This window comes from Elaeis guineensis, chromosome 14 (assembly GCF_000442705.2).
Source record: "Elaeis guineensis isolate ETL-2024a chromosome 14, EG11, whole genome shotgun sequence".
NCBI classification, from domain to species: Eukaryota; Viridiplantae; Streptophyta; class Magnoliopsida; order Arecales; family Arecaceae; genus Elaeis; species Elaeis guineensis.
Genome location: NC_026006.2, coordinates 66,630,704 through 66,657,611, shown reverse-complemented (window position 1 = coordinate 66,657,611; position 26,908 = coordinate 66,630,704). Strand labels below are relative to the sequence as shown.

General features: G+C 37.3%; 1 protein-coding gene and 1 pseudogene across 2 annotated transcripts; both read right to left on the bottom strand.

The window, feature by feature from the left end:
* Positions 1–207: 207 nt before the first annotated feature.
* Positions 208–4,840, bottom strand: LOC140853833 (probable membrane-associated kinase regulator 4; annotated as a pseudogene).
* Positions 4,841–4,984: 144 nt separating this feature from the next.
* Positions 4,985–25,849, bottom strand: LOC105057013 (uncharacterized). 2 transcript variants are annotated; one of them, XR_833918.4, is made up of 19 exons: positions 25,447–25,849; positions 24,055–24,270; positions 23,062–23,157; positions 21,441–21,493; positions 18,861–18,957; positions 17,636–17,709; positions 16,652–16,772; positions 14,976–15,086; positions 13,569–13,645; positions 11,638–11,704; positions 11,490–11,555; positions 9,646–9,753; positions 9,376–9,506; positions 9,083–9,149; positions 8,874–8,941; positions 8,693–8,786; positions 6,601–6,671; positions 5,941–6,472; positions 4,985–5,013 (listed from the first exon to the last, which is right to left on the bottom strand). XR_833918.4 is itself a non-coding variant. In XM_010939440.4 (18 exons), exons 1-18 carry the CDS (start codon positions 25,594–25,596, stop codon positions 6,055–6,057), a joined length of 2,085 nt encoding a protein of 694 aa, XP_010937742.1. In that variant the 5' UTR covers positions 25,597–25,849; the 3' UTR covers positions 5,792–6,054. The 2 variants fall into 2 exon arrangements, 1 of the variants encoding a protein (XP_010937742.1); XM_010939440.4 differs by lacking the exon at positions 4,985–5,013 and having other exon boundaries at positions 5,792–6,472.
* Between the last annotated feature and the right edge of the window lie 1,059 nt (positions 25,850–26,908).

The window sequence follows — 26,908 nt, the reverse complement described above, 5'->3', positions numbered from 1 at the left end:
CCTGGGGAAAGAGCATCTGTCCTCAAGTATACAAATTAATGGATTAAAAGAGGTGTGGCAGCTTGTAATTCCAGACCTGTACAAGTTGACAAGCAACCTTGTTCAGATTGCTTCGACTGCTATTCTGGTCTAGGAAATGATGTCACTGGCTCACTTGGAAGTGAAAAGTCTTTCCCCCCTTGAGTTTCTTTGCATGTGTTGGTTGTCATTGGTTTACCCAAGTTAGCCCAATTATACCAATGCTGTATAAAACTTATTTGGCAATTTTGAGGAGTTGTAGGTCTCTGTCTATCTGATTCTTGCATAACGCGCTCTTTATCAAGGCTCATGGAATTATTTAGGTTGGTCCAAGCGCCCTGGAAATTGCTGTCTCATGCCTAGGGCAGGGCACCTTTATATAAAAGGCTTGCTCAAGAAGTCCTTTCTTTTCTTTTTTTTTTTCTTGGTTGGGGGGTAGATAAGAAAAAAGTTTACTGAAAGGGCAAATATGACTTGAGTTGTGAACAAAGTAGTTTCTACCATGGCCAATGGTTTTGGCTGGATGAAAGAGAGAAAGATGGAGCATGATCTGGACGCAATCAGATGGAATAGTTTGTTACTTGTTGTGCTTATGATTATTGACTAGATTTCCAGTTGGAGTGAATATAATCCAAAATACAAACCTATAAAATTTCAAGAGTGCAAGGTTAGATTTTATTTAAGCTTTTCATCTTGGCATACACAATTAAGCCTAGAATCCTTAGCCATTTCCAGCGGAACCAAAGCTCAATAAGATTAAAATCCTCCAAAACGAGCAAGAGAAATACTCACAGGATTCGCTTAAATAATGACTGATCTTATCCTCATCATCCCCTACAAAGCCCAGGTCTCTCTTGGTCCTCACAAGCTGCAGCAATCCTAGGTGCAGACAAAGAATAATACCCAACATCACTTAACACTCTTTCTTGCGCAAGCCAGCTGCTGGGACTTCTTGCAGTAGGCTATCGCCCCCTGGATCGAGCTCTCCACCTCCGAATTCACACTGCTGCTCCTCTTCAGAGTCTGTGGCTGGTAGTATCCACTTAAATTTGCACTTGCCAAGGCAGAGGAGGGAGAGCATGATGAAGATTTCATTGTTGAATTCCATTTAATGATGCCGGAGAGGGACTTTCTATGACCACTCTCTTCTTCATTGGGTCTCCTAATGAGAGTAGCAGCACTGGTGTCTGCCACTAGGTATCTCTCTCTCTGAATTTGACCAAACGAGTCCTTCTTTCGTGCCATCACGTAGCCATTTGAGCACTCCTTGGGTTTAGAGACCGCACATGACTCGTTGGAGCAGCCTGATTTGGTGAAGAGAGACTTGAGGTAAGCTTGCGAAGCCTTCAGCCTGAGACCCGGAGATGAGTACTGCCTGATCAACTGAAGCCTCTTGGACCAAGACTTCTTTGGTTTTGACCGAACGAGCCCGGTAGAACATTCGAAGCAGGAGTTCTCTGAATTCATCTCTCCAGTAACACAGCAAGAAGTGTCGGGGGAGATGTTGCAGGTCTCAAATGGAGTGCTTGTGGTGGTGGCGGCAGTGGTGGCGGGAGTGGTGGTTGTCTTCTCTTCCAAGGCATCTGGAAACTCTCCATGAGGTGGGGTGGTGGAGCTCTGGAGGAGCTTCTGAACCATTTGAAGGCGAGGTGGGTGGTGTAGAGGGAGGAGCTTTCCCTTGTGGAAGAGCTCATCGGCAGGAAAGGTGGTGGCTCCTCCATCTCTTAGGTTGGTGGATGCTTGGAATTCAAGTTCTCTAGAATGTGGAGGAGAGGATACGGTGTAGCACAAGAAGGTGATAGAGCTGATATCCAAGTCTATGCAGTCTTCTTCATAGGGAGGGAGGGTCCTTGCCATTACCAGAGTTGTGATGGCCAGTAATTGTAGCTCTATTCAGTATTTTGTTCCTCTTAATGTTCTCAGCACTTGCTTGATGGTGTGGCCATGGAATGGAGTTGGTGGTGGTGACCATGGAAAGGAGGGGGTGGGCATCCTTTAAAGTAAGAATAGAGCCAAACAAGAGAGAATTATGAAGGGGCTGTCAGATTTTGGAAATAGGAAGAGATTCAAGATAACACATGCATGCATTAAGGGGAGCCTTCCTATGGGCCCGCACCCAATTTATGTGGCCCATATTCTGTTCTCTTTTGAACTTGTCTCTGTTTACCTTCACTAAATATGTTTTGTTCCCAATTTAATAAACTCATTTATTAGTATTGGTATTGTTTTCTGATTGTTTCGTTGTTTGAGCGTCAGATTTTGAAGTAGGCAGTAATGAAGACAAGCGCACACAGTATGCATGGTTGGATCTGTTAAAACAAAGACAAAAAAACATGATCATTTATGTGGAAGCGAAAGGGTTTCATGCAATCTGATGAACAAAAACGGATTGAGATGGTAACATGAGCAGGGCTAAATATAAAGACTAACACGATGCTTGAGAAATAGCTGGAGAGGAGATGGTCAGAAGACAACATGGATTGTTGAAATAGAAGAGAACTTGAGAAGGCTCGCAGTGGCATAGATGTGCGGCTCTTGATAGAGTGAATGAACCCGCAAAGCTTTTTTATCTACCCCCATAGAAAAATAAAAAAAGACTAGGTTACTTTGATTTCGAAAAAAACCCACAACCACTTAAATAAAAATCCAAAAACCAGGACCTGAAGTTGGGTGCTTCCACAGTTGAGGTTGCAACTAGGGATGATGACAAAACACCAATTCCTCTACGTTCAAACACTCATGCTATTTTAAACCATAACATCAAGGACGACACCCTTAATCCTTTTGTGGTGCGATTTGAAACCCAACTAGCAAATGATTCAGCCAAATTCTATAGCAGTCATCTGATCAAGATCCAACGGAGATTGGACATGACTCATGTTCCTTTCAACTCGTCACCATGGTATCTGGTATTCTGGTTAGCCTCTACTCCCTGCAATAGGTTTGCTATTATTGAAACAGCCGAAAGCCACCCTGTTGGATAGAAGGCCCTACAACCTGACAACCGACCTTCCCGTGTCAACAAGCATATTTAATCACATCCATTTATCCCAGATCATATGGTTGCCAGGTTTGATTTGGATTATTTCGAAGTGTACGGGCTATCATCCTTCACTAATCATGGAACTACCATGTAAAGTTTATCACTTTAGGACTTCTTCCATGAACCAAGTCATGGAGAAATTCTATATTGAATCCGCAGTGCCCTGCTTATATCCATGTGTTGGTGCATCTAACCGAGCTCTGACCATATGGCAGTATCAGTTAAAATCAACATGTTATCGATCTACAGGTGAAACATCATCATATCACATCAATTGATCTGAAGATTCATCAGAACCACTTTAAGTCAGGTCGGATTATTGCCGACTTATCGATATGTTACTCAATTCCTAGCAAGAAAACATCGGATCTGATCAATCTCATCAAACAACTGATCTCACTCTTAGAGCCAATGAAGCTTTAAATGATTTATCTTCCAGCTATATTACAGTTGTGTTATAGCTATGTTATAGCTATACTCCATATGGATAAATGACAACTTATGATCTCCCTACAGTTGGCTATTTTATTATAACAAATTTCAGATAGTCACCCATAACAGTCTAATAAACTTTTCTAACGGCCTGAGTAGGCTCTCTATATATAAAGGGGGCCAAGATACTTTTCGAAGGATAAGTCATAACTCACATAGTCCAGATTTTGCTGAACTCTTTCTAATTCTCTTATTGAAGGAAATCTGAGTTCTTTCTATTTCAATTTATACTCCTTGCTCTTTATGTCTCTATTTTTCACTAACTATTCTCTAGGTTCCGACTGATTTAAGTATCGAAAAATCCTAAATCGAAGGATATTCCATTGATTTGAAGATTTTTTACAGAATTATTTACAGACTTCGTCAACTTGATCCTCTTCAGCACTCTAGCTCGGTTCTAGACTGACCTCGCTGTTCTTCCTCTGGAGTCTTGTGGCAACACCATGCATTTGTTTTTACTTGGAAACAGTTTTGCTAAAGTAATTTTTTTACTTAATCTCCCGTTCAGTCTCCCAACAGAAAACGTGAAGATTTTTTTTCATCATGGATGCAAGCATCCCTCCAAGAACATAGAGCTCATTAACAAGAATGCCCCACAAAGCTCGAGGCCTTCGTTAAAAGGAAAGTGCTGTGCACCCTTTGGCATAATCGTTAGCATACCCCATTCTGGTTTTTTGCGAGCTGCGAGGGGTAAGACGAGGAACAAAACCCCTTCACGAACGGCCTGTGTGTGAATTAGAAATTCTTTGTGCACCACGGCGATATAGAAAATCCGACATGGAGCATATTATTTTGTTCGATTGATTCACATAGTCAACACTTTCCAATACATATTTAATGCCTACAAATCATCATTTTTATTTAAAAATTTTATATTACGAAAATATCCATATCTTTTGGTTATAACACACCTTTACAAAAATTATGATATCCCTTCAAAAACATTATGATGCTTCCGCTCTTTAGAAAAAATTATGATATCTCTTCATAAAAATTATGACACCTCTGTAAAGGAAGGGTGTCATAATTTTTATGAAAAGATGCCATAATTTTTGTGAAGGAATATTATAATTCTATGAAAAAAAGATGTCATAATTTTTATGGAGTGTCATAATTCTGTGAAAAAGTGTTATAATTTTTTTGGAAGAAAATGGATATCATAATTTTTGTGAAAGGATGCCATAATTTAAGAAAAATATTTTTGCCATTCAAAATTTCAAATGAAAAAATAGAACTGCGGATATTAAATATGTATTGAAAAGCAATGGTTACGTAATTTAATAGAGCAAAACGGTGCACTTCACATCAGATTTTCTACATCACGGACGATGCACAAAAAATTTTTTGTGTATGAAGATGACCCAATCCCCCGATCCAAAATAGTTCCCAGAAAGTAGAATGCCCATGTGGCTTCTACCTTTTAACTCCTGGGCCTCTTGCACGCATCTACGTGAAGTCAACTGTGACAATAAAAATTAAAAAAATAAGATGAAATTAAGAATACAAATAAATCAAACTACTCGCGAGCTACTTGAATTCGACTCGATTATTATCAAGCTCAAATCAAATTCAGATAGTCGAATCGAACTCAAAAAACTCTTCGAATCAAGCTCGAATAATAGAAAGCTCGAATAATAGAATACCCGACTCGAAAGCTCATGAATCTACTCAAATTTATATATATTTTTATTAATATTATTTTTTTTATAATATATATTAATATAAATATTTATATTATTAGTAGATCAAAATTCAATTTCGAATTTGAACTCGATTCAATTGATATTCGAGTTGAATCAAATCAACCTCGAGTTTTATCTACTTTTCGTCAAATCGAATTCAAATTTAAAATATTAAGACTCGATCGACTTAAAATTAAATTTTAAATTTAAATATTTTAAATCAAATCGAACTCGAACTTCCAACCACTCAACTCGGTCCAGGTCGATTGCACCTCTAAATGGAATAAGCCCAATCTTGGGAAGGCATTTTTCATCAATTCTGAGTGAAGTTTTTAAACCATTGACATTAATGGCAAAGATACCCACCCACCCCTCTTTAATGGCAGACTTACTCAACACTTATCTGGTGGATTATGCTTGTATACCACGCTCGACACAACTAGAGAAAATTGGACTTGCCACCACCACATGGGATCATTACTTACTAGGCCAGAAATCCTTCAACGCAACTCAAAGTCAGTATTTTGACACCCATTATTTACAAGGCACCCAATGATATGGTAAACAGAATGGTCATAATAAATGCAAGTACACAGTGCAACCGTAGAAATTGTCCCGGAAAAAAACAGGTAAAACAGTTGCAGTATCTAAATTATCCAGATAGATACAAACTAAGATGGAAAAAGACCCAAAAGGTAAACTTACAATTTATCCAGTTCCATTTATGTTCGAAGAGCATGCTTCATACCATATATTGATGATGTTGTGTGTACAGAATGGGACTTCGATGACTGCTACTTCAGCCAACGCAGTTTAGGCCTATTTATTTGATTCTGAAATGCCCGACCTCAGTTCCTGCTCAAGCTCATCAAACTCCCAGCCACCAATCTCATCTGTTGAATAGTCTTTGCTGATTTTTCCAAATTCAAGTTCCAGTTTTGCCAGTTCTGATTCTGGATCCAGGTTTTGTTCAGTTCTCACTTGAGATGGCTTGGGAGATCCAACCCCTATGGGTCTAGGTGAATTAGAGGCTGACTTGGGAGACTCAACCCCCTTGGATTTAGGTGAATTGGTTGTCTGTGCAGTATGAGATGGACCTTTTTGTGATCTCTCTTCAAACACAGTCACCTCTTCTCTAGGCATCTCGATCTCCAGTATTGGTCTCTCAATGGATTCAAATTCTCCTCTCATTTTCTCAATGGAATCAAATAATTCTTTGATCTCAGAATTATCTTTCCTGCATAAACAATGAGCGTGGTTTGCATATTCTTTAGGAGAGAATGAAATTTTAACAATAGGTAAGGGCCACACTTAATGCCAAGATCACGCACACAAGAGGAGAGCTTAGATGTTAGAAACCAATACCTCAAAGTGTTCCCTTGTTCAGCATAAAACAGCTCCCTCATGTGATCAACCACACTGAAGGTGATTACGATCTGAGAAAATAGACCATAAGAATGGCAATTCAACATCACAAAAATTAATCTAGTGTACAACATCAAGATCCTTAAATAAACTAAGCAAAGAAATGAATGCACTGAACAAAATCTAAACAAAGGAGACATCCACTCCTTGGTTCCTATACTCAGGATATGCACCGGTCAAAATTTTACATGGCAGACAATCCGTATATAAAGTTTAAATCTTGAAATTCTATGAAAATCCTAAGGTTCTGCACCTGCTTCAAAATATAGCCCCACTGCCCCGCGCCTGCACCAATGCTTAAAACCAGTGTTATTAGAACTAGACCACAAAACCAGTCAGATTGAAAAACCTCTGAGCTGGACTTCTGGCTGGTCTGGTTCCCTAGAAGATCGCGTATGTAATTGGACCAACTAAACCCAAGTGACTCAGCAGGTTTTTAACCAATTCTTAAACTGTGCAAAAAAGACATCTCTGCCCTTGATTTCAAACGTCTTTAAGCTCGAAATGTTAGGAAAACTTAGTAAATTGATAGAATAAAATTTAAAATAAAACAACAAGTCTATCCTATTATCTTTGACACCTAATTTCTCCTCTCTGGTGCTCTATAGCTCCATTCCTCTCCGGCTCTGAGAAGGATGACCACTGGCACTGATGATTCCATGATAGGGGCTCCGAGCACACACTCTTTTCAATCACATCAAGAAACAGCATGGTTTCCGCTCCCCAATCTCCAATAATAGCCACATCCTCCCCCCACCTTGTGGCCCTAGAGTCTAGCACCATTCTCACCTAAGCACCCTTGCACCCACCCCACATCAAGCCACAACAACCTCCTCTCTCTCTCTCTCTCTCTCTCTCTCTCTCGCTACACACACACACCCCCCACCTCCCCAACCACTGGCCATAGCTCTTATTTGTAATGTCTTCAATTTATTAATAACTCTATAATCCAAATATATTGAGAGTATCTATTATATATATATGTTTTTCTGAAGTTTTTCTTTTATTTAATCTGGCTAATTTCTTTTTTGGCCATTATTTTGTAAGGTTGATAGATGACCAATTCATAAATTAGTACTCATTATTTTGTAATTGTTTGTCCTGTCAACATGGCGTGTCTACGCGTATATCAATCTCTTTTAGACACATCTTGTGTGACACCAATCATCATTATTTGCTAATCTTTATAATTTGCAAAATCTAAGGATATGCATGACAATTGTGTCACATGCGACTTACGACTATGAATAATTTTGATATGAACTCCAAAGTTTTATTATTTAAATTTAAAAATTTATCAACTAGTCTAGCATATTTTCTTACATAATATCAAATTTGTCTGCAACTATTTTAGTTATTCTAATATTCACACACATACGTATGTATATATGTATATGTATGTATGTATATATACATATACGTTCATACGCCCGTGTGTATGTGTGTATCCCTCCAACAGTCTGATCAGTTGAAGAAGTCGACAAACTACCCAGCCCCTTGGCTGGTTCAATATCTAGTCCAGCTTTGTAACTATGAGTATAGCTGGCTTCCTCTTCCACCTGACTTCAATCAAGCATCTCTAAAGCATTACATATTCCATCAAGGAAACCTGCAATTTGCAGCTATAATACTTTTTGTTAGTTACTCTTTTTCATGACAATCAGTTTTGTAATTATTTTATTTTTTTAAGGGCAGAGGAGATCGACAGAAGAGGAGGAAATGTAGATGGACATCTCAGACCCATATTTCACAGACAAAATTAACCCTTTAAGTGCTGCTCACATATAACCAAGTCTGGCTCAATAACAAGGTTCAGAAAACAGTAAAAGCCCAACTTCAAGCGACACAGCCCATTACATGATACTACATTAGCATGACCACATTTTGACAACAAAAAGATAGCTTTGACACTAATTTTACCCTAGTCGAGTACAGATTCCAGCATGACATGTTTTTAGTACAAATTGCAATAAGCAGTCAACAACCATTGTCTTTAATTTTCTAATGCAAGAACACACATACAGATGCATACCTTTGTCTCAACTTCCAAATATTCCTCCTCAAGAACTATCCGTGGGTTAGATTCTTTAGATATGTCACTGTCTGCACTTTCTGTTACCTCCACACTTGCAAAAATATATGAAAGAAATCACTTAAGCAAAGGATAAGTTATCGAATTTACTGAAAAATATCACAAAAGATAATCATACTACCTTTCGTTCAATCTTTTCAGGTTATCCACAAATGTCTCAATACGATTTATAGAAGGCCTCAATTCTTCCTATGTCAGAAAAAAAGCACAACCAACAAAGATAATAATGATAATAACAGCATTAGATCAGTGGTGACATCAAAGGGATGACCTTTCATGTAATTTTGTAGATTTGAAACTTTCAAGGTAAATAAATGGCAAGAGAAATACCTGGCATGCAGAAAGGTGATACTTGATCAACTTCAGAAAACAGTTTCCATATTTTTCCAACTCATCACTTCAAGTAAGAATACATGAAAAAGAAAAGAAAGAGAGAAGGAATGATATGATCAATTAATTCAAAATGAACAAAAGCAATTATTCATCCAAGATTCACCAGCAATTGAGCATGAAACTAAACAGAAAATATGAATCACGATGGTCTTATCTCCTTCCAGGATATAAAACACATAAATTGGATAAAGAGGTAAATAGTTATGGGCATATAAACAGGACATGCATACTTGGTCTGCTTCTCCTTCAGTTCTGCATAAGAGGACTGGAGCTGCCAGGTATCCTCCAAGAAATTGATCCATGTATGGACAATATCAGCTTCTACTTTACATGACACAATAGATCTTGAAAGCTCGTTCTCCTATAATTACGGAAATTAAATGACTGACAAATCTCACATCTATTTTAAGATTTCTCAGATTATTATAATGAATTGACTCAACATATTTTCCCAGAAATTTCTATGTTGAGAGAACGGAGATCAGAGAGGAGTCTGAAACCTTGGCTTTCAAATGTGCAACAATCTGATTGCTCGCTTCATCAAACTGATCTCTCTCCTCCCTGGTCTTCTTAAGGCGTGCAACAGCAGCTGACAAAGAAATATTGACCTACATTGCATAATCCAGTTCAAAACTTGAGTGCAGATCAAAGCATAAACAATAGATGAAATTTCTGAGTTACCATTAGTAGAATGTTAGACAGGATTCAGATCCAACTCCATACAAGATTGATTTGAGTAATTAGACTTCCAAGCAATATAAACATAGAGTTCAAATCAGCACGATCATATGTATATAAATGTCAAAGTCACTACTTGTGTTCTTACTATAGATATCCATAATTGCACCATCACACTCTCCCCTCAACATAAGAATGATAGTGTTGATTCTGCTTTTCAGATCCTTCTAAAAAAATAAATGAGATCCACAAGATCTATGTATGACAAACTTGTGCCATTGATCAAGGAGAATATTGAAGAACTAGGGGTGAAAGTGGACGGATAATATCCGTCCGGATCCGTTTTTGTATCCGATGATCCGGATATGGACAGAAATTTGAGCATCCGACTAATATCCGTAATTGTATCCATATCCATCAAAGAAAAATGGATATAGATATGGAAAGACAACTGTCTAATCCATATCTGAATATCTAATTCTATTTGTAACTTTATTTAATTTTAAATAAGACTGAATAACTTTTAAGGAAAATATATAACCATATTAATGTGCTATTGATTTGATTTAGTATCGACATAGTAACATCTTCTGTAGCTACAAAGTTTAATTATCTGACTTATACCCATATTTATATCCATACTTCCACTATCTAATTTATATCCATATTTGTTTAAAACAAATATGGATATGAATTTTTGCATCTGACTAAAATCTATATCCATATTTACATCCATCAATGAAAACAAATATAGATTGGATATACTAGCATTCGATTTAACCCAATTTCAGCCATATGAAGAACTATTAGGTAATCACACAATAGGAAAAGAAAGTTATCTAAGTTTTGATCTATATTAACCAATGTTCACTGTCTCGGTACTGGATCCCGTCCCAATGAAATCTCACCATAGTGCCCGTATGCGGTATGATACGGCACACCTGTGTCGGTACATGGCAGTTTGGCATGCCGGTACGCTACCGATATGGTAGGGTATAGGATGTATCGGACGGTTCGGAACGATACGGAATTCCATGAAATTAACCATAACAAGCCACATTTCTATTTAAAAAGTAACCTGAAATTGTAGTAAAAATGATGCCATATACATCCAAAATAAGACATATTGAATATAACCAACCAATAAGCAAATTTTAAATTGTGATAGAGAAGGAAAGTATGTTAAATGGGAGAAGATACTTTATCCTCCAAACCTTTTTTTTTTTTTTTTTTGATGAGAAGGAAGGCAAAAGTGCCATCCATTTTATTGATAAAGGAAAGAAGATACAGTATCCTCCAAACATATGAAATTATAGTAGTGTCACTTTGGATTTTGGAATGTCTCTCATTAAGCTATTGTGGAAATTAAAAGAGTTCAATCTTCTATTTTGTACAATTGTGTATTAATAAGATCAAAGCACATCCAAACATATGAAATTATAGTTGCAACACTATGCAAGGTCTCGTGTAAGCCATTTTTGGACTTTGAAAGAGCTCAATCTCCTATTTGGTACAATCATGTAGTAATATCATGCCAGTTGCAAGACCTTGCAATTAAAGCATGACCAAAAGGTAAAATATAAGTCTAACAAGAGCCTTAGGACCGTAGAGAATTAAAAATCTTTCAAAAAAGTGAGAACATGAAGTTTTGTGTCAGGGTTAATACTTTCTTCAATGCAGCTTCTAATTCATTTCTTTGCTTCTCCAGCCCAGCAATCTCCGTGACCAATTCCTGATTTGAATGACAAAAGTTATTAATGATACTAAGCAGGTTCATACGTAATTGAGTCTGGACTATCCTACCAGTAATTTACCTTCTCTATCTCACCAACTTCATTGGCTTTAGCCACACGAAAGTTGAGAGCCTCCTCTTTTTGATGCCTGCTTTTAATATACATGAAAGCATCAGTGAATTAATAATTTGTTTATGTAGGAAGGTGTAGCAATAACATAATTTTAAAAGATCAGCAATCTTTAGAAAAAATATTAGATTGCATTACTATAATGAAGAGGCCACTTGTATTAAAACATTTTACACCTTAGTATATCAAGAAATAACTAATGATTGGTGAAATTCAAGACATTTTGGAAACAAGTAGGTCAAAGAAGGCAAAAACAACATATTTGAAATGTCCATGATAACAGAGCATCCCCTCAATGAACAAACAAATTACCCAAAACAACCATACAAAGATGCTGGATCCCTTGAATGATGATGATGATAACTTTTGTGATTCAAGCAATTAAGATCCATATGGTTCATTAATATTTCTTTTTTTGGGATTGCTTATTTCAAGTAAACCCTCCCCCCCCCCAAAAAAAAAGAAAAAAAAAAAACACAAAAATACAAGATCAAAGGATAAAATTCAAACAGATAAGAAAATACATGTAAGGGGTACAAGAAACATGAAAGCGGAGAAGAACCAATAAGAATAAAGCGAAAGAGGAAAACAAACATCTGCTAGCAAGATTTGCCATACCGGTTAGCACCTATACCATACGCGTGCCAAACCGGTATGCTGTACCACACCGATATTTGACATGCTAAGCTGTATCATACCAAACCATGTACTGATACTGGCATACTGCAATAGGATGGTACCGGTTCAGTATTTGATACCAACATGGCAAACCTTGTTTGCTAGCTTAACAGCCCACCCCCCACCCCCCAAACCACTTCCCAAAGAAAACACTGGAATAACACATCATTTATTATGACATGGTTCTTCTCATCCAAATATTTAACAATCTCCCTTTATAAGCCATCCATATGCCATGTTTTCAATACTTGTTTTTTCACCGCTTCCAGCAGGCTGAAACTAACAATAACCATCAATATTATCTACATCATCTTGGTCTTGCATTCAGATCTCCTGAGAACAGTCCTTTAGAGGATCTTACTTCCTTCTCTCTCATACTCCAATTCTCTCTCATCGTTTCTCCTTCCTCATACAACTGTCAATTGTAGATGTTTTTATTAACAAAAAGCTTTTACTTAAGAACCATCTGGCAGCAATGACAAATACTGCCCAAGACCAAGTCTTGCTATTTGTCATCACCACAGAATGGAGACCAACATGATAGGTGCCTTACCCCAAAAAAACTCCATCTTGCAAAGCAGTGGACCATTTCCTCTTCTGGACATATTCATGTAATAGCACCTACTGGATTTGGCATGTTGTCGTGGAAACAGCCTCCGGCCAGTCCAGGATAAATCTCACACATCCCATATTGTGCTACTTAGCAAACCAATGATATTTGATGATTGCACCAACCCCTTAATTCACCATACGTATTTGCAGATTAAAACATCACAGTGAATCTTCAGATAATGAAACCAAGATGCTTTTAAAAATCCATTTAGCAAAGCTTTTGTTCCCAAATTATACTTCCTTGATTACATAGAAATTTCACAAAAGAAAAAAAAAAAAAAGCAAGCCATGCACTTTGTCTTGGTACTACTATTTCTGAAATCTAATATCTCACATCTCATAAATAAACACAATATCATATGTGAAATAACAAATATCAAATTTTTCCCCAAAATCAACATCCATATTTGAACATTCACCCTTGCCAAGCCCCTACTTACTCTCCCATGCATGAAAAAACAAGTAAATTTATCATATTATTGTTATCCATGAAATATCCATCAAGAAATAATTGTAACATCCAAGAAAATGCAAGCTCATAATTCAATTAATAGATCACAAAAGATAATGAAAAGAATAGAACTATTTAAGACCTGTGATCTAGTATTCGTTTTTCTGCCTTGGAGCAAGAGTTGGCAAGAGATTCTTCTAGTACCTTCAACTTATCAACCTGCCATTTGTTTACACAAAACATTGGAAAAGGAAATCAAAAGAAGAATTTCATTAACTGGAATATGCAATTATAGAATACAGATCTATTCTTTGTGATAATAGATTCAAGAAGAAAATATTGAATGACTAATTTGTATGAACTTGACAAATGAAGTTTCATAAAATCGAAAATTTTGTAGGAAGAGTTGTCAAGAAGATAGTTTCTGCAGATGAAAGATAAATTGTAAGAAAAGACAGAATGTGCAACTTCAAACATTAAAAAGAAAGAAAAAGTTTTGAATGTTTATTGTGCAGTTGAATATGCTATGCATCTATCGCAAGAACAATTACTATAAAATAAATGATCAGTTATTATGAGAATAACATTCATCATCAATGTGCCTAATGATAGTTACAGCATTCTTATAACAACTGCTACCTGAACATTTGATATTTTAAAATTCAAAGTACCAGGCCTTTCAGGCACTCGACCCTGGTAGGACATGCATAAATGGGATATCTTGCTTATGTCATCACAATGTTAGCTTGCCAATAATTTTTATTGAAATGTTCAGGTGTTAAAGTGACGACACTACAAATTTTAACCATATCTGCTACTAAATGTTATTTATATCTGCTACTAAATTTAAAGGCTTAAATTTTTTAACAAAATATGTACTTAACTAGTCTACTTGTCAACATACAAATCAAGCCGTATAATTATATATTTATTCATTTTATTGCAATAAAATGTCCCTTTGTGATATTCTTAGAGGTCGTTGCCCTAACACATTCATTCATTCTCAGTGCCCGTGTAACGCTGCCTTCCATACCAGGCACAAATATCTCGATATTCAAAGGTTAAATAATGCCCAAACAGCATTGTAGGAATGGTTTGTGCAGAATGCAAAGTGCCAAAATTTTAACCAAAATCCTAGTTTGTGAAGAAATCCATGTGGACAATGTTGAATTCAAAAGGTAGTGAAAGAAACAAAGAATTAGCCCTACCACCTTTAGTATTATGCCGGTGGAAGGCCCCAGTAGAAAAGATTACAATACATACTTACATAGATATTCAAGGTAAAGCTAGTGAGATCAGGAGAATACTGGGAGATAATTATCACTTGTAATGCAAGGTTCTTCAGAAGTCATGGTTAAAAAAAAAAAAACTTGATATATTGCATAAACCATCATTGCATAAATCTAGCATGGGCTGCTGCCAGATGACAAGGCAAAAGCATATTGTACTACATGGTCTAAATATGGAAATTAGCATCAATATAAAAAGTATATAGATTTACATAATTCAATTTTCAATGATCAAAGATGGAAAGAAACCATGAGCATGCCTTCTGAGAGCGAATTTCTAATGAGTCCCCACTGTTTATGGACTTCTTCTTTAGTAAGAGTAGTACAAGTCTAGAGCATAGGCGAACTTCTGCCAGTGCATCTTTTAGAGCCTACAAAATCAAATTAGAAACTTGAACATGAATGGATCATAAACAATCCAAGCAACATAATGGCAACAATCAAGATAAACTAAGAAGGTTCACTGCAAATGTATCATACAGAAAGGCATGGTAAATTTGAATGAATTGATGGTTTTCAAGATGGCATCTCACTACAAGTAGGAACATTATTTACAACTTAAACACTCAATATAAATTAAGCAAATGTTCTCGACTGACCAACCACCAAGACCAACAAAGCTTGCTTCAAATATCTGAGACCAGCTTTGTCAATCCCACCAAGTTATTTCTTCCTAAAATTAAGTGATTAAATCAAGTGACTAAATCAAGTTATGAATACAACTGTCATGCTCTTTAAAACCCATTCTGCCAATGTCTGGCCACGTCCTCCCTATCTTAGTAAACATGCACCTCAGCATCATCAACTTGAAATACTTATTTGCATCCACTTCCTTTGCAAGTCAATTAACCCATACCACCCAAAATTCTTATTACTTAGTCAGATTATTATTTAAGAGAATATTCCTTACTGCTGCAATAGCACTCATTACAACTTACATAAAGTCTTCAACAGCCATTCTTGACAATGCTAATTTTTGTCTCATGATAAACAATTTGTTTTGACAAGCAATCCATAAAAGCATCATGGGAACTGTACATTGAGAATTCATGAAAATGAACAACCAGTACAATCCTGTAAATATCGTGATAAGATATATATTTCTTGAAAAAAAAATCTAATAAAAAATTTCTGCAAAATCAGTCATCGAGCAACACAATTTTGTAGAAGATAAATACCAGCAGTAGGTATCATAAAAATATGTCTTATATGACAAACTTCTGCAAAAGCTTCTTATGGAAGTTCAACAATACAAATATGAAAGAACCAACTACGGGTATGCACTATACTCTAGAACACTATGGCAGAGTCATATACTCATCAAGACTAATAACAAAAATAGTAATCAGAAGATTGCACACTCATGCATGATAGAAACGCAAATGGGTGTGACAAAAGCAGTAGGCTGGTTGAGAAAAATGAAAAGTTGGATTCATGGGTGCATATAAAGTGCAAAGGGATAACATAAGCATGTCACATAGTTTATCATTATTTACTAATGCCTTGAGAAATGTACCATGCAGCGCCATCTTAATATCTTAGATCTAGAACCAATCCCTATATCATGATTTGAGAACTTCAATAAAATTAAAACATGACAACATGGCAGATGAAAAAGGGTGTCTATCTAAACAAATTTGAGGAATCTTACAATTGTATTTCAAATAAATTTATTTAAATTCATGCATGAATAAAATATGAAAATCATGCTTTTAATTCTCTTACATATTTCATAAATAGGATTCAGTACACTAGATATCAGGAAAAAAAATATCATGCAAGAATATATGACGTTTAAAGGGACATCATTACTAGGTGATAAGCATTGTAACAAACAAGCAGACAACCTACATCCTAAAAGCACCCGATCATTAGAAAAACAGTAGTTTGAGACAAATAATGATTTGTCATGCTGATTTGGAAGCATTAGGCATACCTCCACAGTAGCAAGAGAAGTCCTTTCAGATGATGCTCCATCGTGATCCTCGACTGACGGAGTCTGCAATGCTTCCACTCCATCAATCTTTTTCCGCAGCTTTGAGAGTTCAGCATCTACTCTGTAATCAAATATATATCATATGTGGTCGATCTACCCTAGCAAGATAACCAGTTTCGAAACTTTGTAACCAGGCTAGGAAAACAATGATGGCAAAAAGGTACATAATATGGTGATACCCCCTACAATCATGTTATTTGTGAAAAGAATCATACGTAACCCTACAATCATTTCTTTCCGCTGCCCATGGTTCCTGATATATTCCCATATTATGACTGGCACCTATTTGGCATGTACTTCGATATACCGGCAATGAAAATTTGAAGAAATATATAACACATAAAGACTAGTAAGAAAGTCATCTAGTCAATACAAAATCTTCAATATATGTATGGATGATCAATACTTTCCAGTTATACATTGCCCATGGTTGAAATCATACTTCGCTTATATCGAAAGATCACCTCAAAAGGTCCACTTCTATAAAAATCTTGAAGATCAACACATTCTTCAATAAATTCCACTAATCAAGAACAACCTAATCATGCTTCATCATGAACAGGATCCAAATCTGATGCTAAGTCACAAAAAGTTTGGCATGCAAACAACAAAATATGTATATCCAATTCTACAAGTTTGGATCTTCTAACATCAACCTCAGAGTGATTTTCTTCAGCAAATGTACAAAAAACTGGAGAAGAAAAATAATAAAACACAATAAGTTAAAGAAACAACCAATGACTGCAACTCTAGACAGAAGCACAAACAAGGGCAATGAATGACCAAAGCACCAGGAATCTAATTCTTGGTCCAGCTCTTAGGGATCTTGGATTCACACCACATAAATGAAACAGGTGGATGACCACCTTCTTTTGCTCGGGTAAAAAAGATAAAAGCACAAGAAACCAAAGTTTATTTGACAACCTTGATTGTTCAGCATTTACTTTAAGTCCTGAAATAGCACATTGCGCAAACTGAAGCAATTCTTCCTGTTTTACCTGAAAACGTCACCATATCAAAATTACACCACATGCAGATGATTATAAAATTGTCCAATTTAAAGCAATGTATTACCTTGTACAATATCTCTAGACAAAAAGAAAGCATTACAATATATATATATATCAAATCATCAATGCGTAAGAAAGGATGGAAGCAAAACCATCATTGTAAAACATGACATGCAGAAAATGAAGCTTTTAAATGAGATTAAGCAACTATTTGATGATCAGACTTGCTTATACAGACAGTAAAAGATGGACTAGGAAAGGAACATGGTTTAGCTGTAATAATAATAGCATCCTTTAGGTGGCAACACTTCAGTTCTCATGCTAACAAGAAAAAATAAGAACCATACCAACTAGCATGTCATCTAAAGTTGACGTGTTTATTGTAACATGAAGAAAAAGCAAATACAATATTTATATAGAATATGAAACATGTAGATTTAAGATTTTTTCTAAAGAAAAAAGTTCAAATTCATTGTAAAGCAAGGTGAGTAAATTTGCATAAAACATGGATCAAAGCATCTTGCCATAGTGGTTCATGCCAGGGACATGCACAGACAGTTGGGGACCCCCCAGTATCATGCATGTCCAGCTCTCTCTCTCTCTCTCTCTCTCACACACACACACACACACACACTGTACACATGGATCAAAGCATCTTGCCATAGTGGTTCATGCCAGGAACATGCTGGCCACATGCACAGACAGTTGGGGACCCCCCAGTATCATGCATGTCCGGCTCACACACGCACGCACGCACAGATATATAGATACATGCATACATACATACATACATACATACATACATATACATATGTATGTATATATCTACGTATGTAACGCACACGCACATGCACACAGATATATAGATACATACATACATACATATATATGTATGTATATATCTACGTATGTACGTATGTGTATGTATATATATATATGTGCGTGTGTGTACATATATGTATATATATGTGTATACATGTGTGTGTGTGTGTGTATACGTACACACACACACACACACACAAACATACATACATATATATATATAATACACATACATATGCGCATGTGTGTGTGTATGAACAGCCATAAAAGAAATTCTGTTTGATGATGGAAAGAAAATAATTGGGTAAGAGATATACCAATACTTCATCTTGGTAATTTGAGAATGCTTTTGCCAAGTCCTGTATACTACTCATAATTGCATTATGGACTTCCTTCCCTCCTGTAAAACAGAGTCTGCAGGTAATTGACCCAAAAAAAGCTTAGTATGCAAAATCATCAAACCCAAAATAACAAACATAAAAGAAAGTGCAAGTCTTTGTGGTTTTGGCAACTTTTGGCTAACAGTTGGAGCATTTGAGATTCCTCCAAACTTCAGAATTGTTGAATCGTAACATTGAATATTACCTCAAAACAATATGACTACTCTAAAATAGGTTAAAAAGTCATTGCTAAACCTAAGTGAACCGATGAACTTTGGATAATAGTCTATAAGTATCCAGTAATTATTGTAATAAAATGAATAGCTAGTGCAATCACATTATTTCTTAGAAATAGAGAAAGCTGCATAACAGCATCATTCTTCATCTAAAGATGCAAGTACGATTCGAAAATATGGTACAGAGACCATGGAATAACACTAATTAGCGCAATGCAGATGGACACATTACAAAAAATGATAAAAAGGCATACAGCAACAACTTACAATGACAAAAATCAAAATTGATAAATAAACACTACTTTCCAAGATCCATACATAATGCATGATAGAGTAATCTAAACCAATGGAGACAACAAATATTATGAACCGTTATTCTGTTTATTACCAAAGGAAATAGTTAGTACACAGAAGGATCGGAAGTGATGAAATTCCTAGTACTGCATCATAAATCAATAAAATTAATTCTGATAATATACAACAGCCTCTTTTTCCTTCTTTACCTGTTTTCGGAGGAAAGGGGGAGGAGGCAGGGATAGATAACTCAAAAAAAAAAAAAAAAAAGAAAAATATACATATAACAGAAAGAAATACATTAACACAATGGAGAAAGAAAACCCTATAAGTTGGCAATTTTACCTAAACAATACTATTTTAAAAAAAAATTATAAAAATAATACTCTTTACAAAATATTTATCAAAATACTGTCCAAAACAAAGTCGCCCTATAATAGGGCCATTTTATGTGCTGACTCACCACAAGTCACGCCATGTGGATGGTGGAGTCAGCAACGTAGAGTCACCCCATGATAGGGCAACCCTATAAGTCACCCTACTCCACCAACGTAGAGTCGTCCTATGATAAGACGACCCTATAAGTCGCCCTATAGTAGGGCGACTTACAGAGTCACCTAATGATAGGGCGATTTTGAGTAACCACCAGCCCTACACCGAATGACCACTAGACTCTCCAACACCGAAAGGGAGGTTGATGGGAGGGGGCGTGGGGAGGGGCAGCGGGGACCGAGAGAGCTGAGAGGAAGAGGGTCGAGGGACCGAGAGGGAGAGGGGCGGGGTGTTTGGGTTTCTTTTTTTTTTTTCTAAGTGATGGAGAGAGGGGTTTAGTCGGGAGAGAGGGGAGATTAAACTCCTCTCTCCCTTCTCTCTGTCACTTAAAAAAAAAAAAAAAAACAAACACCCTGTCTCTCTCCCTCTCGATCCCCCGACCCTCTCCCTATCGGCCCCCGCCGCCCCTCCCCGTGCCCCCCCCCCCCAATCTCCCTTTTGGTGGTTGGAGAGTCTAGTGGTCTCTCAATGCAAGTTCGGGGTCGAAGTCGCTCTATCATAGGGCGGCAACCATAGGGTAACTTATAGAGTTGCTCTTTTGTAGGATGACTCTAGACTGCTGACTCAGTCATTTACATGCGTGAGTTGTGGTGTGTCAGCACATAAAGTCACCCTATGATAGGACGACTTTATTTTGGATAATATTTTGATAAATATTTTATAAAGAGCATTATTTTCATAATTTTTTTTAAAATTAATATTATTTAGGTAAAATTGCCCTATAAGTCACAAGTATTCAGAAAAGACTGACAGGGTGCCAAAGATTTCAATACAGGTGAATTTAAAATGCTTCTCAATGTTTAAGCATAAAAAGAAAAGAACTACAAAATAAACCAAAAACAAAAAAAAAAAGGTGGGACAAGAAAGGGTAAACTTCCATGAATTATTTATATTACAAATCCAAACCTCAGGAGTGTCCTGTTGAAGTACACCCAAAGTGACATCAATAGAAGCATGACTCCACCTAATTCTTGCTTCTTTTTTTTTTGGTAAGGAATTCTTTCTGTTCAAAGTCATCACTTTGGCTTTACTCATTGGAGCTTCAGAGACAGGCGTTTTGTAGGACAGCTTGAAGAGAACAAGAGGTTATTTAAATTCTCAATTCTAGGTGCTCAGTATGCAGTCAATACCCTAAACACCGATATGCTAAATAATCTAGAGAAATCAATTGTTGTGTAATATGATGTTTGAAATATAAATATTAAACAGATCTCTCATTCTAACAGCATCATCTTTAACAATGTCACTGTGGTCAGCAAAACTACTTCTGCACAAATTGACACATCATTATCTGGAAATTGTTAACCAACAGACAATTTTCAGATCACACTGGCTGCCAAAGAATACAAATCTAAACTATACATGAAGATAGAAGCAAAAACATAATGTTGAAAATAGCAAACTAGGAAAACAATAAGGGCAAGTAGACTCTTACCCAAAAATTTCCAAGAGCAGAGAAACTTCTTCCTCATTCGGAGCTTCCAGAATCTGAGTCAGAGAAAAGAGTTAACCTGCGGTTAACTTCCATGATCAGCAAGAACAATCCCTAAAATGGAATGCAATAGAAAAATGTGACACTTAGGCCAGAGCAAATAAAGGTTGTCATTCTTCAGAAAATACTGCAAACTGTTATTTCCACAAAGAGAAAACTGATTATGACAATCCACAAGCATGACTCAGTCCATATGGTCAACGTAAATAAAGCATTTGAAGTATGAAATGGTGCTGCCAAAAGGCATCTTTAGGTCATAGAGTATATTATGCAAAAAGCTCAATTATGTGAGAAATAGATGACTGGCCATAAATTGAGTGAAATAAACATTACTTGTCAAGATCTTGTCTGTCTTAAGATGCTCAACTCAATCATCTACTATCTCAATTATTGGGACTCCAAATGAGCCTAAATCTCCAGGTGCAATTTCTACTGCACATGTCCTGTCCCCATCAACCATATCAAAATTTAATAAAGAGAATTTCCCATCAGAAAAACAAAAAGAAAGATTATAACCAAGGCTAAAGTTTCCATATTCTGTAAATGGGGCACTTTTCACTATATTTTGCAAAATTATCATCTTAAAGTTTCTAGAAAGAAAAAAAAAAGTGCTTAACACAGGGTTTCAGGCTACTCCACTGGGCACAGAAAATTGGAAGTCCTAAATTTAATTCATTTAGGCAATTAAATTGGATCACTTCAGATTCTTTTAGTCACTGAATATGGAAATTTGGAAACTGCTACATTCACTACAAATCTACTCAATCCCTTCACCTGCCAAACTGCATTTCCTTCCGTCATCTTTAATCCTAATCACTAAAAAACCTTTAAGATCAGAGATTGACCACAAGCCCTTTCTCTTGTGTACGTTTACAACATCAAATGGTTGATGGCAACTAAAATCTTGCATCCAACCATCCCAAACACAGCAAAACACCTTAAGCTATGGCAGTACCTCTCTCAGCAGACACAAAAATGATCCGACTTTATGCTAGACTTCTACTCTCCTGTCTGAGAAAAATTCAGTTATGACAAATTGGTTGATGGAAACCACTTCCTTCTAACTATTCACAAAAGGAGTGTTCTGCCAGTCATTTTGACAGAAGGTCCACAAGTAATTTTGACTGGACATGCATTGCACATGTTGAGCTCCAGTTGTCAGGCATCCATGCATTAGTTAGATTGAAAGCAAAGAATGACTTAAAAAAATGTCAACCAAACTCCAATTCCACCATAATATGCAGATGTCAAATTCTAAAGATCACAAATTTTGCCTCAATCATGAAATAATTTAAAAGAAAGCATAGATTGTCTAACTCAAAAAATTATGATATGGATGTCACGATATGAGAAGCAAAATTAGTGCACCCACAATCGATAGTACAAATGATTAACAGATATCCAGCCAATTTATGAGTTTTTTTCAAAAGCAAAAACAACTATCTGAATGATCCCTTCTAATTGATCTGAGAGCCAGATAGAATAGACATGTCTTCCAAACCTTATTTTTACATTGAACTAAGAATCAAACTCAACATTAAAAAGTAAATGTCGCAAAACTCACCATGGACAATGTGATGCCTTCAAGAGCTTGACTATGAAGAAACATGTCGCGGAAATTCATGGGCTCACCCCCCATATCAGAATCAAAAAATAAAATCTGTTCATAACAAAATAAAGCAACGGGCAGGCAACATTGAAACATCAGATAGTTATCCTATGTGAACAACTACTAAGAGCAATAGGTTTCATTAAAACATTAAATAAACTTTTCATATTAGCTCAAATCTAATAAAAACTATTACTTTCATTCATCAAATTTTAGGTGAGGAGACAGAAGAAGACAGTTTATTAAGGTTGCATCCATGTTTAACTGTGTTATTTCTACGTATAAACTTACGGTGCATTAATGAACACTAGACAGTTCTTTCAACAGATCTAAATCATGCACATTAACAAATAAGAGAATTAGGAAGGGAGAAAAAAAGAAAACGCAATGGATTGGTCATGCATCAAGCTTATATGTCAAGCTGGACAACATACATCACATGCACAGGGCATGAAGTGCAAAATAGATGAAAAATGGAGGGAGGAAATTGCAAAATCTAAGAAAAAAGGGAGCAGTAAAGTGAGGAAAATAAAGTTGCATTAACTATTATTCATCATCATTCTAACAATTAAGAGAAACAGGATATCTAGTTTGACATTCATTTTGTGCAAATTGGATTAACCATGCCATGAACTGCGGTCCTCAATTTTCGCTAGCAGGTTCAGCTGGACCAGAAACATATGGGGAAAAGAAAGGAAAAGGAAAAAGATATCACTATAGTTTGCTGTTAGTTTCATTGTTCAGAAGAACATAAGACCCTTCTAGTGATGCCTCCACAGCAAATCTCCTACCTTTATCATCCAGTAAAGAATCAATAGTTGCAAAGTCTAGAAAGCAAACCTCATTTAAGGACAGTCAAATCAACAAAATAAATGTTTCCCTTATTTATCTGACACAATCAAAAACAGTAACATCGCAAGAAAACCAAAAAGCAATTGATATACTCACCAACGAAGCATTTCTAGGAGATGAATTTGCCTCATCAGAAGATGTCGGCTGCTCTGGAGTTTTATCATCCACTGAACTTCCAGATAATCTCTCAGTTTCTTTCAATGCAACCAACCATCTTCTTAATAGCTGGACTCTCTCTTCCCCTCTGCAAGTTACAGCAACTTCTTCCAATCTTTTCACAGTAAGTTTGAAGCTTTTGTAATTTCGCATTCCCTGGAAATATATGCGAGTCAAATAAGCCAATACACATGTTAACTAAAACTCTAAAACATGCTACATATGTAATATGAAGATGACATTTTAATATCATCGCTGTATTTGCCTTATTGGCTCAGCTGAAATGAATGTTTTTATTCATATATTGCCAGCACAGAACTTTGGTATGGAAGACATGATACTGCACTTTTCTGCGAACACTTAAAGCAAATGCACATGAGCGTCAGGATGTCAGGGCAGCATGCTTTCAATTGTACACATTACTGTTTTTGTACTTGTTGCAAGATGGAGTCAAATGATAGATCTTGTGTTCCAAGGCTTGACAAAGGCTTTTGCTAATATGAGCACAGCCAATACATTCTGAGACTAGCTTAAACTAATGAGAAAGCTGATGGATTTCCACATATTATTTGGTATGTTTCCATAGATTCCAAAATCAAAAACTCCTGCAAAATGAGCAGGAAAACTTGCAAGCAGTGGATGAAACTTTTGACTCTAAGCAGGAATAATAATGTGCACTCAGGAACTCCCTAGGACCAAAAATCCAAAGATTTTTGGTATTCTTCCAAAGCTGCTTTTCTGGTAAAGACATAATGATAAAGCCTAATCTACCTATGCAGGCTAACCATTAAAAGTTAAGAGCCACCCTACGATAATGGAACAGTTCTTTTAAAGTAAAACTTGAGCCTTAAAGAACAGAAAAATTCTTCCTTCAAAAAAAGAACACAATAATTCAGTAGGACCCATAACTATTCTAGAGTCTGGAATCTCGTTCCAGCTCCTGGCACCATCTTCTTGTTGCTCTTAACCTCTTAACCTTCCTATATATATCAAGAATATCGCTTCTCCCTTATATTAGTTCCAAGTTCCCAATTTTTCTAAACCAAAGCGGAGATTTGTTACAAAAGGACAGGAAAAGTACATTCAGTAACAAAGATAAACCCACAATCTTGGAGTAGGGTGAAAAAAGAAAGACTAAAGAAGATTTATCCAGACTTTTTTTTTTTTTCCATTTTGCACCCTGGTTGCTAGTTCTTGGGCGTTCCCCTTGTGTAATAAGTGATTCAAGAACCGTTAAATTCACAAAATCTCCATCATCAGAAGCAAGAAACATGGAATTCTTGGTCTTCTCGAAAATAAAATACAAAAATAGGGGGTTGGGGAGGATGATACCATGCGGTCTTGGATGATCTTGGCCCCGCCGGCGACGGCCTGGCCAGCGTGGTGGACGACGGTGTCGGCATAGTTCTTGACGGTGCGGGTGAGATTGTTCTTGCCGCCGACCTCGACGGCTTTGTTGACGGCCGATCTCAGCCACGACATTGACGAGAAGAATCCGTGATTTAGGGTTAGATAAAGAAGAAGAGGGGGTGGAGGATAGCGGGAAAAGGAGCGGATAAGAGATCGAGAGAGGGAAAGAGAAGGGAAGTGATTGGGGGAGACGGGCGAGAAGGAGTCAACGGGTCCGCATGGCGATGAGGGAAGGAGAGGGAGGATGGAGACCAGCCGTGGAATCCGGTAGCTCTAGATGATAATATAACCAGGCGGTGCCCCGCCGGGCTGTAGATATGGGCACCGCACGGGTTGTTGAAGCCAGGTGTGGACATCGCTCTCGCGGCGGAATGAGACAGCCCGCTTACGTTGCTCCGCGGGTTAATATGATTCTCGAGTCCCCCGCTACACGCTCACGCTGTCATGCGGATCAAACCACTTTTTAGCGGATACAGCTGTCAAAATGGATCAGATCGGGCCATCTCCTATAGATAGGGCTATCAAAATGAATCAGTTCATTTGACCCATTTGTTTAAATGGGCTAAAAATTTTTAGTCCGATCTTAACCCACCTGGACTGTGGGTTAGGGCTGGGCCACGTGGGCTAGGACCGGATTAGCCCTTTTTTTTTTCTTATTTTTTGATTTCTCCCTTCCCTTCCTCCTAAGTCCCACCCTCCAACCCCGACTGATCCTCCGCCCCACCTTTCTCTACCGACGGCCGATCCACACCCACCCCCCTCCAGCACGCCACCCGCGGGAAAGAGGTGGCGGCACTAGAGAGGGAGGTGTCGGCGGGGGGATACATTTCGATCTTTAACTTCTCCACTCAACAACCTGATCCCTCTCCGTTCCAGCGATCAAATCCTCGACCTCGCCCATCCTGCGGTTGCCAGCAGCGCGAATCCACTGTCGTCAATAGTCGCTACGCCGTTCCTCATGGGATCTTTCGTCTTTCTACTCGCCATCTCCACCACCCTTCTCGTCAGCACTAGATGCTTCACCTTGGATTACCTCCATGCCTCTGCCTCACCGCCCTCTCCCGGTGGCGACCACAACAAGAGGAGGAAGATGGCCGGACTCCGCTTCCTCTCCTGGGCCCAGACCGTTTTTTCCAAGGCTAGTGCAATCATCGTGGTTGCCGCCGCCAAAACAGGGGACACGGAGAGGACCAAGTAGAAGAAGCCCGTCTTTCTTGAGATTGAGAACCTCGCTGATATTCTCGAAGACTTCAAAATAGTGACCTATCCTTCCAAAGCCCTCGAATAATTTGAAATTTTTTTGAAATTTCTCTATCACGCCGGTGGAGGGAGGGCGGAGGAGGTGGGATCGCCGAAGAGAGTGGGGAGGGTGCAGAGGAGGCCG